Genomic DNA, 18,352 nt, shown 5'->3' with positions numbered 1-18,352 from the left:
AGACAAAATTCTGCTAATGGGAGGGTACTTGCTTTAAACACAAAACCCATCCTCTTCAAGACATTTGTTAGAATTTGAAGGTATAAAGGGCAGGAAGTCAAAGGACTAAATAAATATTTCTTGGGGAAGAACTGAATTATCAAGTCCTTTTGGAACTCTCAATCAAAAGCTTAGAAGGTCCACACCAAAATAATAGAAATAAACTAGCAGTCTTACTAAGACTACAAAGGAGCCCCAGCCCACCTCCATCCCTGATTTTATCAGCCCCTCACTCTCTCTGCCCAAATGAGAAAAACGAAAACCTTCTCTGATGAAAGATATTATCTAGAACTCTAGTCATTTAACACACTGTCTGACATACAATCAAAAATTATCAGACAGAAAAAGGGCAGAAATACGTGATTGGTAATCTAGAGGAAAAAGAGAGAATAAATACAGACTTAAATAATCTAGATATTATTGTTAGCATGATATTCATGGGTTAAGAGATTCAACACTGAATTAGGAGATATATTCATAGATTAGGAGATTCAACAGCGAATTAGGAGATATATTCATGGGTTAGGAGATTCAACACTGCAAACAGGTCAATTCCCACAAATTAATCTAAAGATTCAATGCAACCCTAATCAAAATCTCAGCCAGAATATTTGTGCACTCAATCTCTCATGTGGCCTCCACTATACCCTCAAAAGAGAACAAGAGTGAAAAAACAAATACTGTGTTATGTGTTAGTATTATTGTAAAAATAATTTTGACCTTGCAGGGGCCTACACCACACTTGGAGAAACACTAAACCATCCATGCCCCACTTGCCTAGATGATATTTTACACTTCGTTCTTCTCAAACTTCCATGATTTCCTTGCTCCCCATATTCACTTGCATCTATTGACCTTGTTTCCTAGATAATAAAAAATTATTTAAATAGGTATAAGTAACATTTAATATATAAATGTGTGCATGCACACACACACACACACACACCCTTCTAGGCATATATAATTAGAAGAGAACTTCCACAAACTCACTGGAACATCTACTCTCCCAACCCACCTGCACTTATATCTACATACACTGCCTTCCCTCCTCTAACTGTGGATGAACCATCTGTGCTCCTATCCCATCCACTCTAATAACAGATCCTTCTTATCTTACCTTCTCAATGATTTATTTCCAGCACTTTGCCCTTTCTCTCTCGAATCATCAATCTCATCTCTTCTTTATCACCCTCAAACACATATCCTTCTCCAGCTATTATTCAACTTTGCTGCTCCCTTTCTTTACAGCAAAATGCCTCAAAAATTCTGCCGATATTTACTGTCTATTTACTCCTCTCACTTACTCATGATCTTATTATAATCAAGGTTTATTTTCCACTCCACCTATACCCCAAGACCTCCATGTTACTAAAATCAATCCTCAACTCAGCAAATACCTGACTTAGCTTATCACTTCCTCCTTCTAATGACACTGTCTTCACTTTGTCACCTGGCTTTCTGCTCCTTTCATATTAGCTACTTTTTCTTCATATATTCTCAACCTTTGAATTTTGAAGTACACTAAGGTTCAGATCTTGGATCTTCTGTCTTCTCTATTTACATTCATTCCTTACATAAGCTACTTAATGCTCTTAAATACCATCTATATTCCATTGAAACCAAATTGATACATAGAGACAGCACCTCTCTTTTGAATCTAGCCTTGTAAATCTAACTGCTGACCTAACTTCAGACGTCTAATGTTGAACATACGCAAAACTAAACTTCTGACCTCAACTCCATCTTGCTCCTGTTAGTCTTCTTCTTTTCAGTAAAAGACAACTTCATCCTTACAATTTCTCAAGCCAAGTATCTTAGAACCAAGTATCCTTGGTTCTAAGTATCCTATCTAAGTACTTGGTTCTAAGTATCTAACCAAGTATCCTATCTCAAGCCAAGTATCCTTTACTCCTCTATTTTTCTCATATTCCACCATCCAATGTGCTATCAGGTCAATCTTAAAAATAATCAGAATACAACACTTCTCACCACCTCCACCGCTTCACCTTAGTCCAAGTACACTGTCTCTCACCTTGATTGCTGCACTGGCCACTTACTGGTTTCCTTGCTTCCACATTTACCACCCCAGTTCTCAACACAGTAGCTAGTGTGATCCTTTAAAATCATGTCATATGATGTTTCACTACTCTGTTTAAAAGACTTAATGGCTTCCAATCTCCTCAAAGTAAAAATCAATGTCCTTATAGTGGCCTCCAAGTCCATACATTACGTGGCTCCTAACTACATCTCTACTTGTCTCATATACTCAACTACTTGCTCACTCTGTTCCAGCCACACAGGCTCCCCCTTGTTTCTCTTGGATAATATTAAGCCAACTCCCACCTCAAGACTTTGCTCTTGATATATCCTCAGTCTGGATACTTCCTTCAGGATGCCCTAACCTCCCCTACATAAATAGCAACACTCCTCCCCCAACCTACTCAGCGCATCACTCCTACCATCCTTACTCTGCTTTGATTTTCCACGTAGCACTTATTGCGTAGTGATATGCTATGCATTATATACTATCTTCTTAACTTTTCATTTTTCTACTAACCACCCACCCCAACCCTCAAAATGTAAGCTCCATAAACACAGATAATATTTGCCACTTCTTTTTTACTAATATATCTCAGTATTAAGAATGGCATCTGGTGCATTCCTGGTATCTAATACATATTTGATAAATCAATGAATGAATGAATAAACCAAAGTAAAATAGAGAACTCAGAAATACATGCATGTGTATGTATGTGTGTGTGTGTGTATCTCACCGCAGTGGTATTACAAATCAATAGTGAAAGATGAGCCATTCAACAAATGCTGCTAGAACAATCAAGTAGAAAACAAGTTTTTAAGTATTAAGACCCAAAAAGGCCAAAGTGTAAAGGAAATCATAAAAAGAAAAGATTGAGGGACTTCCCTGGTGGCGCAGTGGTTAAGAATCCACCTGCCAATGCAGGGGACACGGGTTCGATCCCTGGTCCAGGAAGATCCCACATGCCGTGGAGCAACTAAGCCTGTGCGCCACAACTACTGAGCCTGCGCTCTAGAGCCCGCGTGCCACAAGTGCGCCTAGAGCCTGTGCTCCGTAACAAGAGAAGCCACCGCAATGAGAAGCCCGCGCACCACAATGAAGAGCAGCCCCCACTCGGCGCAACTAGGGAAAGCCCACGCACAGCAACGAAGACCCAACACAGCCAAAAATAAATAAAATAAATAAATTTATAAAATAAATGAATAAATAAAATTATTAAAGTTATGAGAACTAAAACAATTTTTAAAAAATAAAAGATATATTTGACTATATTCTTTTTTGTACATTTCAAAACAAAAATTTCACAAGCAAAATGACAAGCCACAGGATCAAGGATATTTAAAATAAGGTACCATTTCACATTCACTTTCCAGAACATGAAGAACTCTGACATTATGGCAAGTATTGGTGACCTAGTAGAGTAATGGAAACTCAAATTACACAGTACTACAAGAGGATAAACTGATGTAATTTTAAAGGGTAGTTGGTACTATCTCCTCAGAGTTGAAGATGGATATACACACCTTATGATCCAAAATTTCACTTCTAAGTATTCAACCTGGAATCACCCTTCACTACTATATTCCTAGTATAAGCACACCAGAATACCCAAGAATGTTCGTAACTGTTTTGTAAAGTTGAAAAAGTTGAATACATCTTAAATGAGTATCAACATGACAACAAATGAATTATAGTATAAAGAATGAAATTATATACTGTATGGTAAAGTGAATCACGTAGATCCACATATAAAAACTTGGCCAAACATAAAAAAAAAAATGTTACACAGAAAATGTTGCAGAATAGTGCTAGCAACACAGTACTATTTATACAGAACAATGGTTTTCAAAGTGTAGTCTGGGGATCCCTAGGAGTCCCCTATTCGGGGTCATAATAAAACTAAGATGTCATTTGCCTTTTTCACTCTTGTTCTCTCTCAAGGATAAAGTGGAGTTTTCTAGAGACTGCATGCAGAAACAGAACCATGATAATCCAGCTGTCTTTTATTAAGCCTAATATTAAAAAGATGTGCAAAGCAATGTAAAACAACGCCCCTCTTTAAGTGTTTTTTTTTTTTTTTTTTTGGTCTTGGACAGTATAGTTATTCTTTCATTAAAATGTTATTTATGTTAATAGATAAAGATTTATTATTATTAAATATATTAATACATATTTAAATATCAGTTTAAATTTTAAATAAACAAATATTTATAAATACAACCCACATAAACAAATTCTTTGGTGTCCGCAACAATTTTCAAGAGTATAAAGGGGACCTAGAATTAAAAAGTTTGAGAATTGCTGATGTGGAATCAAAAATGTACAGAACTAGAGCATGTAACAAGTATGTGTATATACATATATATCTATCTCCCTATAAACTGGTCAAACTGCATAGGCATAAAAAGTAAATTCACAGGAGGGGTCACCTACGGGGTGTGAGTAGATCAGACTTAACGGGATACCTGGGTGGCTTCAAATGTGGATTATTTTTTCTTTAAAACAGAAACAGGAAACCCAGATTTAGAGCAAATATGGCAAAATGAGGAAGTACATGCATCTTTATTTTTCTATTTTATTAACTTTCCTGTATAACTGAACCTTTGGGGGTAGGAGCAATCTATCATTTCCTCTGTAAATTTATTTTCTACAATTTCTTCCCCTTTAGTACCATTATTTTTTCCCTTTCAATTCCTGTGAAGTCCTCTGTTTGCAAGTTGCTTCTCTCCCTAAAGTAGCAATTTAACAAACATATTAGCTGAGATTTAAGCTACAAAAGTTTTTTCTCCTTTCTAAGTGAATATGAAATTTAAATGACAATGGCTGAAAGAATGATAAGACTTCTACAGATGAAACTATGGATTTATGACCTCATATGACTCACATCACATAACATAAATCTGATGCTATTAAAAAGATTTTCCATTCTTAAAAATTAATTTCAATATGAATTGTTGACACTAATGAAATCATCAAAAATACTGGTTTTAAATACTTTTCATCTATAACTATATAATCTATATATATAGTATTATTCCACAGGAAAACAGAATATTTCAAAGCTGAATATGGTTAGAGCAATACAAATTATCAATGTGACAAAATTATAACATTTTAAAGTAAAATACAGTTACTCATTAATTCAGGAAATACTGAGTCTCTGCTATATTCTAAGCCCTGGAGATATAAAGACACAAGACAGACAAGTACTCTGCTCATTCCAGAAGGCAGACAGAAAGTCAAAGTGAACAAATGCACAAAATAATTCCCAATCATGATAGACACTGAAAATTAATAAATAAAGAAAACAAAGTGAGATGTTGTGATTTAAGAAAATGACTGGGTGGGGAGACTTCTAAAGATTCAGTGGACAAGGGAAGATCTCAGAGGACGTAACATTAAAGCTGGTACACTAAGTGATACCAGAGCAAGTAGCCATACAAAAATCTGTTGGCCAGAATGTGACCTATTTCAGAACAATAATAAGAACAATGTGGATGAAGAACCAATGAACAAGGCTGAAAACAGTACAGGCTGAAGTCAAAGGCTAGGTAAGGGCTAGACCATGTAAAGCTTAGATTTTATTCTGAAGGTAGTGAGAAGCTATATGCAGGTTTTAAGCAGAGAGTTAACAAGATCTGATTATCCTTAACTGCTTTGTGAAGATAAGAGGGACAACAATAGCAACAAGAAGACCAGTTAGGACACCACTGAAAGGGATAATGGGAGTGGCAGCAATGGAGATGAAGAAAAGTTGAGGTATTTGTTTTATCTTGGAAACAGAACAAAAGTACCTGACGGATTTGAGTGTAGGGGGTGAGTGAAATTGAGGAATCAATGAGGACTCCTAGATTTTTGATGAAAATTAATGATTTCCTATTTGAAATATTATTTCCTTAAGTTTTGTATTGTTAGCTATTTCCACAACAGTGATATACCACAACCACCCCAAAACCCAGTGGCTTGAAATAACAATCATTTATACTTTCTCCTGTGTCTATGAGTTCGTTGTACTCCAGGCTTGGAGTCAAGCTTCAGGCTGGGTCTGGTTTACTCCACATCTCCCTCATCCTCTTTGGACCAACAAGCTCGCCAGAACATGTTCTTCTGAAGGTAATGAGACACAAAAAGGACAAGCCCAATCACTCACGCACATGTTAAGCCTCTGTTTGGGTAATGTCTACTAACATCCCACTGGCCAAAGCAAATCACATGGCTGAGCCAAAATCAAAAGGCAGAGAAGTACACTTCTCCTCTAGCAGAAGGACTGCAATATCACATGGCAAAGACCAAGGATACATGGAGAGAAGAAGAACAAAAGCAAATAATTCAATCCACACCAGTTTCTATATATTCAAATCATGAGTCACAACTGTAAAAGGTCACCAGTTTTTGGAATGTTCCAAATCATTTCTCAAGATAACCACAATTAAGATATAATTAGTTCTCTTAATTAATACCTATTTTTATTAAGTAATTACATGAACATTTTCAAATTCTACTTTATTACCAAAGACTATATTTAGCTACACTACATGTGTTGTAGAAAAAAAATGACATTAGGGATATTTCTGAGATTAAGATAACATGAAAGAAAGAAACTGGTTTGAAATTTAAAACAATTGTATAGTATGGTCAAAGACATCACTAGAACAACTAGAGAGTAAAGACAGGCAACCAATCAGAATACACTTCAAAGATTTTTTGAAGGGGAGAAAAATAAGTATTTACTTATTTTACTTTATAAAATCAAACCATTTCATTGTATAGAAGCCATTATACTTCATAGATATCTTCTAAAAAGCAAAATTGCTAAAAACAAACAAAAAAAAATCTGCAAAATATATAACAAACAAAAGGTCCATATCCTTACTATGTATATCAAGTTCTTACTAAACACTAAGAAAAATAAGACTATTCTTATTCATATCTCTTGTCGACTTTAACATTGTCTCATATGCTTAAAAATATTTCTTGAAAGAATAAATGAGCTTAATGTGTTCTGGTGAAGTTTGGAAACATGATACATACTTTAGATGGAAGAGAACCAAATTACGAAGAGCTTTTGAAGCCAAGCAGAGAAATTTAAATTTGTTGTAGAGGTTATCACAGGCTCAGAGGAATGGCCTAAAGAAAGCACTGTTTTACTACGGTTAATCGGCCAACTGTTACCAAAATGAAACACATATAGAGAGGCTAAGATTAAGTAGAACATCCAGGAGGTGATGAACAAAAATTCTAGATTAGGGGAAAAGAATTCAAGAACCATTCCAAGAAAAAGATTAAATACCGTAGAATAGAGAAATATAATAGAAAATAGTCAAAGAAAACTCTAGAATCTAGCCTGGGCAGTGCTTCTCAAACTTCAATGTGCACAGAATTCACTTAGGAATCTTGTTAAAAGGCAGAGTCAGTTCAGTAGATTCGAGACTCTGCATTTATAGTAACCTCCCAGGTGGTGCACCTATTGTTGCTCTTAAGATCATACTTTTAAGTAGAAAGGGTCTAGGAAATAAGAGTAATTATGGAACAACTTAGATAAGAGAGTCAGTTTTCCCAGAACCCAAGACAACGATCTAAGCCTCATATTACATGCTTTCTTATCAGCCTGTGTCCCCCCTTCTTAGCACTTACCAAAGCTCCATTTTTACATTTATTTTTGTGATTATTTGTTCAACGTATTTCCCCCCACTGAGCTCAGTGTCCTGTTTGGCTCACCACTTTAGTCCTGTTATCTGGACATTAGCACACATCTGGCACATAGCAGGTGCTGGTTATTTGTTTAAGAAATGAATGGGGCTTCCCTGATGGCGCAGTGGTTAAGAATCTGCCTGCCAGTGCAGGGGACATGGGTTCGAGGCCTGGTCCAGGAAGACCCCACATGCCGCGGGGCAACTCAGCCCATGTGCCACAACCACTGAGCCTGTGCTCTAGAGCCTGCGAGGCACAACTACTGAGCCCGCGTGCCACAACTACTGAAGCCCACACGCCTAGAGCCTGTTCTCCACAACAAGAGAAGCCACCGCAATGAGAAGCCCGCGCACCGCAACGAAGAGTAGCCCCCGCTCACTGCAACTAGAGAAAGCCGCGCACAGCAACAAGGAACCAAAGTAGCCGAAAATAAATAAATAAAATAATAAATAAATTTATAAAAAAAAAAAAAGGAATGAATGAGTCAACGAAGAGAAATGCTAAAAGAGACGCTGGATTGAACAGAGGAAGGTAAGTGAGAGACACTCCAGTGAAAAGATACATGTTGATCAGAATGAAGACAAAGGCTGTTGATGTAGATCTGATTGCTATCATATTAGACATGAGCATTGGTAGCCATGTAAGTAAATAAAATTACTGAAGGAGTGTATATACAAAGAGAGAAGATCTAAGGAAGCTTTGTTGGACAAACAGCCAGAGAGAACCTAGAGGAAGGGCCACCAAAGGATACAGTCAGACAGGAGATTCTGAATGCGAGAAAGCACAAATAATGAAGAAAGTTCTAACATATATCATCTAAGGCTAAAGATCGACTGAGTAGTGGATTCAGAAAAGCTATTATGGTTAAACATCTTTCTGTGAACATGTAGACGTAGAAGTCAGATTTTAGCACGTTAAGAAAAAATGAGGTGATAGGGAAGGAGTAGTAGTACTTGCATGTACAAATTCAAGATAATATAATAGCAAATTTGGGGGGAGATAAAAATTATAGTGTTTCTCTACTCAGAGGAATGGAAAACATGTTCATGTTTGAAAATGCCCACAGGAGCCAGGCTGGCATATATAAACAAACGAAGTAGTCTTGGGATAGAATAATAGAGAGTGGAGGAGACGGAATCAAATTAGAATGTGTAGGCCCCACATAAAGACAGCAGCTAACACAGTGCCACCAGATTATTGCTTCAAAAAAAATGAAAAGCTAATACTGTCAAAATTTCCATTTTTTTTTTTTCAAGAAAACCCCCAAATCTGGATAGGTGTGTGAAATTTCCTGAATTGGATAAAAAATGTATTCAACCTATAGGGCACTACTTTACTTCACTCTTTCTGATCCAAAATAAAATCTGAGTTATCAGAAGTAAATAAAAAAAGGGCCAAGCAGAATTAAGAACATGGCTGATGTTAAACAGTATAAATATGGAGCAATATGTTATGCCACTACAGAACTGATTAAATGTTGAGGACTAGTTCAGCAAATGACAAAGGTACCAGGAACCAAAGGAAGCAGCACTTAGACATGAAGTATAAAAGAGAGAGAAAGGCCGTCTAGGGTAAAAGGAAAAGATTTTAGGAAGGGAAAGTGCGAGGGTTTGAATGCATGGAAGTCCATATCAAAGTCAAAATAACATAAGAGTTGGAAGCAACAGACAATTCAGTGGAAACTGACACTATTACACTAAAAGAAATGTAGAATTTTGATTATGAAAATTATATTTTCATTTATTTTATTCAAAATGTGAACTGTAAAGACACTTTTACAAGACCTTTTAATCCGACAATATTTAAGAATAGATAATGATGGTTATCTTAAATAGTCTTAGATATTCAAGACAGATAATGGAAAGGAAATATTTTGCCTTGAACATACCCCACAACTGAGGGTAAGAAGGAAGCACACGTTCCAGTCCCATTCTGTTCTTTGCCCCTTTGTTGAGTTTGCCAAAAATACTTGGAGCCAGTTAAGACAGAAGACAGACATCTGGCCACGTAAAACTATCTGGACCAATCCACATTCATACGTACTAAAGAGCAGACAGCAGGTTAATAAATTAATAATCACTATACCAGTCTGGTCTGCATTTAAAACTGACCTAAATGATATAACATTTCAATTTCCTTTCTTATGCAAGCACTTCAGCTGTCCTTCAATCAGGTTCAAGCACATTCTAGACAGGTAAGTAGTATTATTCACTCCTTCAAATGATAATCATTTAGCACTTACTATATGTAAAGTGCTCTTCAAAGCGCTATGGTAAACATAAAATATTAATCAGTCATGAATAATGTCACGAAGAAACACATGCCTAATAGAGGAGATTACAGAACATGTATGCATAGATAATTACAAAAGAAGTTAAAAATCTAAAGAGATACCAGTGAAGAACTATAAAATGTTCAAGAGGGAGATAAAAAGATTAGAAAGAAAATTTCACCATTCAAGGATTCTTATTCAACATAAAAACAAAGGTCACAGTCCAGTCTTCCAGCTCCCAATCCTTTTCTAACAAGCCATTGTTGTCTTTCACCACTTCTCACACGACTTTTCTACTAAACTCTCAAAGTTTAGAGTTGTTCATCCTTAATTCTTCATCACGATTTTATTCCATTTACACTTAATTTGTGGTACCACTGAAGATGTTTAATTAATTCCTATCAACATTACACAGAACAAAATCTTTTTACTCGACTCCGAAAAATTGACGTCACACACAGAATTGACTCACACCTGGCCTTGCAGATTGTTAACCAGAAATAAAAGAGAATGATATCCACTAGGAACAAAGCTTTGTACTTCTACTCCACATCCATCTAACTCTCCAAAAAAGACCCTTGGGGGTTCAGGGACCATGATAGTAAAGTTCAGAAAGAAGTTTCTGGTTGAAAAAATAACCATCTTCAGTTGTGCTTCTAAACCAATCACAGGATCTAAAACCACTAGCCCCTCCCTCATTCCATAACTTAGATGCCTTGATCCTTCTGTCAAAAACAACTGGAATTTGTTTTACAGTTAGAGGACTACTAGGAAACTCTACCTCTAACACTAATTCTAGAAAAGACAATACAACACAAAAGGCAAAGTTTTGCAATAAAAGCCTGAAGCGGGAGGCAGAATGAAAGAAATCAGCATTTGGTTCTCAAAACAAGTAAAAATGTAATTGTCATCAACTTAGTTCCACCAACAGAAACAGATAAAATATATATATTCTAAATGTAGTAACAATAGCTTTTCACTTTAACCAGTGAAGAAAAATGGAAAAGAACAAAAATAAGAAATTAATGTGTCTTCATTCATCATTCTCTTCAACAGATAATCTAATTCCATTCATGTTAAAATGTTCATGTGCTGCATCTACAGCAAGTATCTATATATTGGTACCTGAAGTATCAATATTATTTCTTTTTATAGAAATAAGATAAATATTAGCATAAGAACTTAAAGCTCCATGAAGACGGTATTTTGTCTGTTCGGTTCACTGATCTATCCACATCTGAATACCTAACACACAGACAGTTCTCAATAAATATCTCCAGCTGAACTGTGCTTAAAACACAAAAGGCTCTCAATAAACATTTGCTGTAAGAATGAATGAATGGATGTCAGAAGAAATTTCTTGACAACTAAATCTCAGAATCAACAGACTATACTCTACCATGTCAGAAGAAAAAGAAGTAGCAATATTTAACATGAAGTTTAAGATTAACGTGAAGTTCCTTTCAGTCTTTTTTTAATTATCGTGAAGAAAACGTGATTTCAAAAAACTGGTAATTAACAAGTTACCACTTAGCTATGTGACTTCACGTAAGAAGTTAGCTTACAGCACTACATACTGTATCTAGTATCATTAAGGGTAAAAAAAATAGGGATAAATAATTAGGACGTAAAACTGAAGAAAAGCAGATAAAAAGCATTAATTACTGAATCACTCTGAAATTTCCCCAACTTTGTGGATCTGTGAAGAACTAAGATTTATCTTTATCAATTTTCTATTTCTATTAAATTGTTTCACACATGAATATATAAAGCCATCAATATTATCAAGTGTTAGATGTTAAGAAAGTAACAATACACAAACTGGTTTGGGAGGTTGTTTTTGTCAAAAATGAAAAAAAAAAAAACTTTTCTTTGTTTATATTTCATCTCCCATCATGTTATAATTACCTCCAGCTCTGTCTCCCTCAAAATATTGCAACTCTTTGAAAATAATTATCTTTTGCTCCATTGTCTACTTGTTGAATTACATCTAACCCTGCCTAAATAAAATTCCTATCAAAAATACATTCCTATCAAAATTCTCTAAAGGACTTATCTAACAAGTCAATCAGTCACTAATAAAACCCACAATGAAATCTTAACTATTTGTCCAAAAGCAGAGGCCTAGATCATCTAATGCCATAGACTATGTAAAAATATTTCTTTTTAATTTTTAATTGTGTTCTCATGTCTGCATTCGACTATGGTCATTTTACTGCTTCACAGTCTTGAAGGAAATGTAGCTCTGTGAATTATCAGAAACAGCTTTTCCAATATCAAAGTTACCTAATTTATTTAATGATTCATTACTTTAATGAACAAGAAAGTGACCCAAGTTTTTGAAAGATCCAGTGGAAGATTAATAAGAGCACCAAAATGGTCCAAGTGGAAAGACTAGGCTTTCCCTAACCAAGTACAGACTGGGAATACAAAGTGATTAGCTCCTTCTGTCAATCAGAAAATCAATACTGGTGTGGTTTTTACACACAGCTCTGTTGGCTTCTTATTCCCCTTCAATGAGTAACTAAAACTCATGCAGGAAAGAAAATTACAGACAATCCATCTGAGTAGAAGGATCTTTTTCAAGAAAGTCTCTGACACTATACAGGAGGATGTGCTTAGAATCAGGATGTGCCAAGAATATAGTTATCAGACTTGATTCTACATACTTAAAGGTATTAGAAATTTACATAGCTAATGCCAATAAAACAAATTGCATAATTACATAATTTAGTTAGACTAAGTTCAACTTAGACTACAAGCTCTTTGAAACATTTTCTAAGGTGTCAATAAATGCAGTTTATGAAATTACTTATAAGAAATGAAAACTCAGCTCTTCAACTAGTGATAGTATCTCCAGAAAAAGCAGTAAGTCAAGAGGAAAAGAGCTGTTTATGGTCAGAGACTTAAGTCTCTTAAAAGTTAAGTTTAATATTAAAGACTGCATTATTGATTCCATACACAGTGATTCCATATTGAACACTGTCTATCAAACCTGGCATCTCATACTTGTGATACAGGTATTGCCTAACCTATTTCCTCATTAATTTAAGAATGATATAACAATTCTAACGCTGATTTTGATGGCTAACAGCAGAAGATAACAGATTTGCCCTGAGTTTTACTGGATGGCACTTACACATTAAAAAGTCTGCAAGAATATCACACCTCTCAAATTAAGTTTCTTCAGTGCTTCACGTTCTGTTATTAAACAAGTAAAAGATATACTTTTAATCCATATCCTTACAATACAAAGCTTAAATTTTATTTCCTTCAACAAAGTAAACAGGTGTATTCATAACCCCAGGTTATCCCCAAATATACAGCGGTAGTAAAAGCACTGGCAAAGTTAAGAAACAAACAAACAAAAAAACTAAAAAAACTTTAATTTTTGCACAGAAACCAGAACACCATGACATTCTTATTGTTACCTTTTAAATGCTTCAGCTGGGTTTCTCTCACATTCCCCGGGCTGTAGGAGGCTTTGAACTGCTGGATCCCTTAGCTTGTCCTCATATCCTTGGAGAAGTCCACTGCGGCAGATCTGGGCAACCAGACCTCTAATAAACCCTCCAACACACAAAGTATCAGAGTCCTGGGCTTTGCAGAAATGAAAGGCCAAAGCCTGGCGATGTAAGCCTCTCTGCAAGCTTGTAGGTGAACTTGGCCACAAGAGCTCAGTGCATAAGGCTGTCTTGCCACTGCCAGGCCCTCCTACCAATAACACGCCCCAGGCAGCTCCTTTGCCAGAGACAACACTAGCATTATTCCCAGAATTCATTACAAGGGGTGGTGTGTTGACAGCACTGTTGCAGCAGTTAGTTTTCTCCTGGAGGCAATGCTGAAGCTTGTGGAAAACCCACTCCCTACAGTAAAACTGCTTCCCCTGCAGTAAACTCGTTTGAGCCATTTTGCAGACTTTCTCTTCCCAAGGATTAGTCATAATAGGTTTCTTAGCGTCAACATTTGCTAGAATCTGGGTACATCAACACAGGTCTTTACATCCATTAGGACGTAACTTGCATATTAAGTTGAGTTTGAATGACAAGAGTAACCAGTTACAGTAAAATTCAACAGCCACATAGTCCGTCTGCCAACAGAATGTGCATGACTTTATTTGGCTCTTTATTCCTGATAATCAGCAGAGAATATAATAGTTTATATTAATTGTTGAACTGATGGAAAACTGCCTGGTCCCGAACCTTGGCCAACACTTTTCCTATATCTTGATGGGTCGCAAAACTCCATGGTTACATCTGGAGTTCATGTGATTGTGGATGTTTCAAGTATGCAGATGAGACAATACATCTGGAAAACTGAAGAGAAAGCCCAATCTTTCAATTTGTACAAAATGCTTTTCCAGATCGCAAGCGTTAGTCTGTATCTGAAAATTAGATGCAGAAAAGGTGTCCATTATAGTAAATGCTACCAAAGAGATTACATTTATACAGTAGATTGTCAGTGCTCTACTCCTTGTTGAAGGATAGTCACTCAAAGTACTAGACCCTGCCAGTTTTAAGTATATGGGCAACTGCCAGGGAAGGAACTGTTTCAGATTACTGTCTCTTATGTGGCAAAAATGGCAAACCACTGTTGACACCTTCTTAATTCAAAGCATTCATAAAACGCATTTTTCAAGATAGATTCTTAATGAACCTGTTCACAGGCTTCTCGGTTTAAGATGTCCAGGTAATCAATAATTCCCACCAGTAACTAAAATAAAACAAAAATATCTCAGTGCAAAATATCACATGCTAAAAGCTTACTTATCAAAGAATACAATTTACCAGTTACAGTAATCTCAAAAATCCATACACTTCATCTTCGGCACTTTCAAAAAGTTGGACAACTACCCCAAAATCATAATTACATTTTCCTTTCTGTATTTTTCTGCCTCTATAGTTAGGCTTCCCAAACAGCTACATTTTAATCAAGTTACCCTGGATTTTTAAAACCTCACTGTGTAAAGGAGAGAAAAAAAAGACTTTAGGCACATGCAGTAACATCCTTAACTCTAGCCAAAAAGGTCTTTCCGACCAGCTTGGTAGAACAGCGCCAGTTCAGGAAGCTCCATTAACTTGCACAGCCCAGCCAGTCAAGGGCTCTGTTTACGCGACTAGCCACACTTCTTTGTTGATAGTTTGCAAAACCTAGGGGATGATTATCAGGGTTGTGGCTAGATGGGAATGGGTTGGAAAGAAAAAAAGGCGGGTGAGCTTACATGAATGATAAATCCGAACACAAGTACTATGGGACTCCTTCCTTCCTCTGAGCCGAAGGGGGGAACGTTTCGGAGGGGGGTTAGGAATGAAATCTACTACTGTGGCCGCAGAAAAGGCTGCGGGGCAGAGTGCCTTCCAGGCAGGAAAGGGATAAGGAGCAGAGGACTTCAGGACCGGTGAGTGTTCGCCTACAGTTCCGGCCTCTAGTTTCAGCTGATAGACAAAAGGAACTCCGGGATTCCCAGCGACGGGAACCACCTTTGGTTTCAACAGCCCCAAGGAGCCACAGGGGGGCCACCTTGGAGAGGCCACGGACGGAGGTGCAGCCTCCACACCGAGGTCTTCCTTCCAGAAGGCTGGGAACGCCTCGACACCCCGCCCCGCCCCGAGATCGGGGTGTGTCTTTTGAAGGGGGAGGGGGTGCCCGACGTCCTTGCCAATCCTTGAGGAGGGGTCGCCTCCGGGCGGCGTCCAGCTCCGCGTCCCTACCCCGAGCGCCGCTCCCGCCCCCGCCCGGCCCGCGGCGGAACGACGGGAGAAGTCGGGTCTGGGGCCGGAGGCAGGACAGGGTGGCTGGGTGGGTGGGTCAGGTCGTAGCCCCCGGCACATGCCCCCAAGAATCCGACCTGAGCGTGGGGCCTCGCTTCCACCGCCGCCGCCGCCGCCCTCGGTTACCTCGGTCCCGGCCGCCGCCGCCGCCGCCGCCGCCGAGGACTCCCAGCTTCAGACACTTGCTTCGCTGAGAAGCCGCCGCCGCCGCCAGCGCTCTCCGGACTCCAACTGCAGCCGCCTCCTCCGCCCGGCCCGGAGCACGCTCCGGGTTCCAGATCCTCCTCTTGGCCCCCGGCAACTGCCAGTTCCAGCTGCCCCAGCAGCCTTGGCTGTGCTCCTCCCAACCCCCACTGGCCAACCGCCGCCGCCGCCGCCGCCGCCGCCGCCGCAGCCGCCGTCGTCAGGGCAGTGACTGTCTCAGGCAGCCCCGGACCGGCCGGCTCCGCCCCGCCCCGCAGCCCCGCCCCCTCGGCACAAGCCCCGCCCCTCCCGGCTGCGAGGCCTTTCTTCGGCCGCCGGCTCCGCCCCCTTGCCTCGCCCCTCCCCCACCGCGCCGTCCAGTCGCTGCCCGTGCCTGGGCGTGTGCAGCCGCCTGGGACCCGCTGCCTGCGCCGCGGGGAGACCATTCTGGGGGCGGCCTCGGGGCTCCGCCTTTCTCGGGGACGGGGGCGGAGAAGGGGCGGGGGCTGCGTTCTCGCGTCCCCGAGCTCACGCGAGTTGCTGCCCCCCCTTCACCACTCGGCCCTGAGCCTTCCTTTGTCTTCCAGGCTGAGGGACTCCGCTGGCTTTGGGGGCCGTGTCCGATGCTAGGAGGGGCAGTTGAGCTGGGAGAGTTGCCCCTTGCCACTCCCTTAACCCTCTTGTCCCCAGAGGCCACTCCGGGCCCGTTGTATTCCTCAGTCATCCGGGTCCCCTTTCAATCTATTAAATTCCGGTGATGCTTTAACTTTCTCAGTCTGGGGCTAAGAGAAGCAAGTGAAGACCGGGTAGAAGGTTGTAAAACTAAAAATCGTAGGGGTGTGGGGCGATGTTCCCACCTGCCTCATGTGAAGGACATGGCCAGATGGAGGTTGCAAGCAGTCACGATTGGGTCTCAGGCCCCTGCCCTTCTGGACCGATTGATTACCCACAGAGGCCACTATATGAGAAAAAGACCGTGGTCGAGGTCAGAATGCAGAATAACATGAACTGCCCTAGAGGACCTGACCACAGGGCAGTTACTTTTGAACTAGACAAGCCAGTTGTTTGCATTCACGTGGACCTGGATTTGATTCCAAATTTCTGCTGGGAAAGTACTGTCAACTGATGGAGTAGGAAATGTATCTTTATTATTTTATTATTTATGCTAAAACCATGAGCTTTCCTCCCATTCTCCATTAATTTAAATGTGCTTATTTCTTAAATGTTGAGCCAGTCTCCCATCTGTTTTTAGGAATTCCAAAGTTTAGCTATCACTCTTAACTAGAAAAATGGATTGTGCTTGTGCTTACTCTTGCATTCTGTTTATTCCCTGGCTATCCATGGCATTTGAGGTTTGTTGATCTTAATCTTTAACTTTAACACATTTGTTGCAAATTCTGAGGTTCTTTTCCAAAACACAAGCAAAAAAGGCAGAAGAGTATAAATCCTCAAGAATTAGAGTGATGAAAATTGATTTTTAAAAAGATACAATTTTGATATTCGTTTGCTTAAGCAATTTTAATTACCACTTAACTTGTTTGCCATACATTATTGTCATTGGAAAAGTTGACTCCTTCAGTTTCATGGTTGTAAAATTACATGTTTACAGAAAATTTTAAATAAGAAATATGTACATCGTATAATCATTTCCATTAAACTATTTGCTAATACAATAATTAAAATAATGTCTGCCCAATAGGGAGAGAAGTTACAGAAACTTTTGATTTAGTGAGCCTATTTTTTTAAGGTAACTAACCATCATGGCATGCTGTTCTAAATAACTTTAGCAATAACTAAGCTGTAATTAATCATCAGACCCATTTAGAATTTTTTTTACTTTAAAGTTTATTTCACGTTTCATTTTTATGGCTTTTTGCTTTCCCTAATAGAAAAACTTCTGAAAAGCAGGGACTATGCCCTCCACACCCCTGTAGGTATGTAGCAAGTTTCCGTGCATGTAAAGCATGTCTGTTCCTTTTTGTCACACTCACTTACTTAGAGACTTGCTACAGGTATGGTATTATGCTGGGCATAGTGCTAGGTTATAAAGATGGATGGACACAGGTGGCAAAGGAAACTTGGGACTGCTCTAGCCATTCTTTCTTTTCAGAATATCCATTTATCTCACCAGTTTTTGATATGAAGCAATGATGTTTTTGAAGCTCTTTCCAACTCCTCTCAGCCAAATTACTGTCTCTCTCACCAAAAGTCTGAAATCTCCACTGTTTAAAAAAATAAAAATAAAAAAGTCTGACTTCATGGGCCTATTTATTGACCAAACCAGGGCATTTTTGAGAACAAAAAGGAGACAATAAAAACAATTAAAATTGTATAATTCTTCGATATACTTATTTATTG

At 38.7% G+C, this 18,352-nt stretch overlaps 1 protein-coding gene across 4 annotated transcripts in view; it reads right to left on the bottom strand.

Annotated features, from left to right (window-relative positions):
• The window catches only part of ANKRD50 (ankyrin repeat domain containing 50), a 39,450-nt gene extending 23,293 nt beyond the window's left edge, over nt 1–16,157 (bottom strand). Inside the window, exons 1-2 of one of the 4 annotated variants that reach the window (XM_061191995.1) lie at nt 15,889–16,157; nt 13,472–14,424 (exon numbers count right to left, since the gene is read on the bottom strand). In XM_061191995.1, coding sequence (XP_061047978.1) covers nt 13,472–13,983 — 512 coding nt within the window. In that variant the 5' untranslated portion in view covers nt 13,984–14,424; nt 15,889–16,157. Of the gene's footprint in view, nt 1–13,471; nt 14,425–15,261; nt 15,585–15,888 lie in introns of those variants that run through there. The other 3 variants (XM_061191998.1, XM_061191996.1, XM_061191997.1) reach the window with 3 other exon arrangements.
• Nucleotides 16,158–18,352: the final 2,195 nt, after the last annotated feature.

Source organism: Eubalaena glacialis, chromosome 5 (genome assembly GCF_028564815.1).
Source record: "Eubalaena glacialis isolate mEubGla1 chromosome 5, mEubGla1.1.hap2.+ XY, whole genome shotgun sequence".
Taxonomy (NCBI): domain Eukaryota; kingdom Metazoa; phylum Chordata; class Mammalia; order Artiodactyla; family Balaenidae; genus Eubalaena; species Eubalaena glacialis.
The sequence above is the reverse complement of the archived record's forward strand: the minus strand, read 5'-3'. Positions and strand labels throughout refer to the sequence as shown.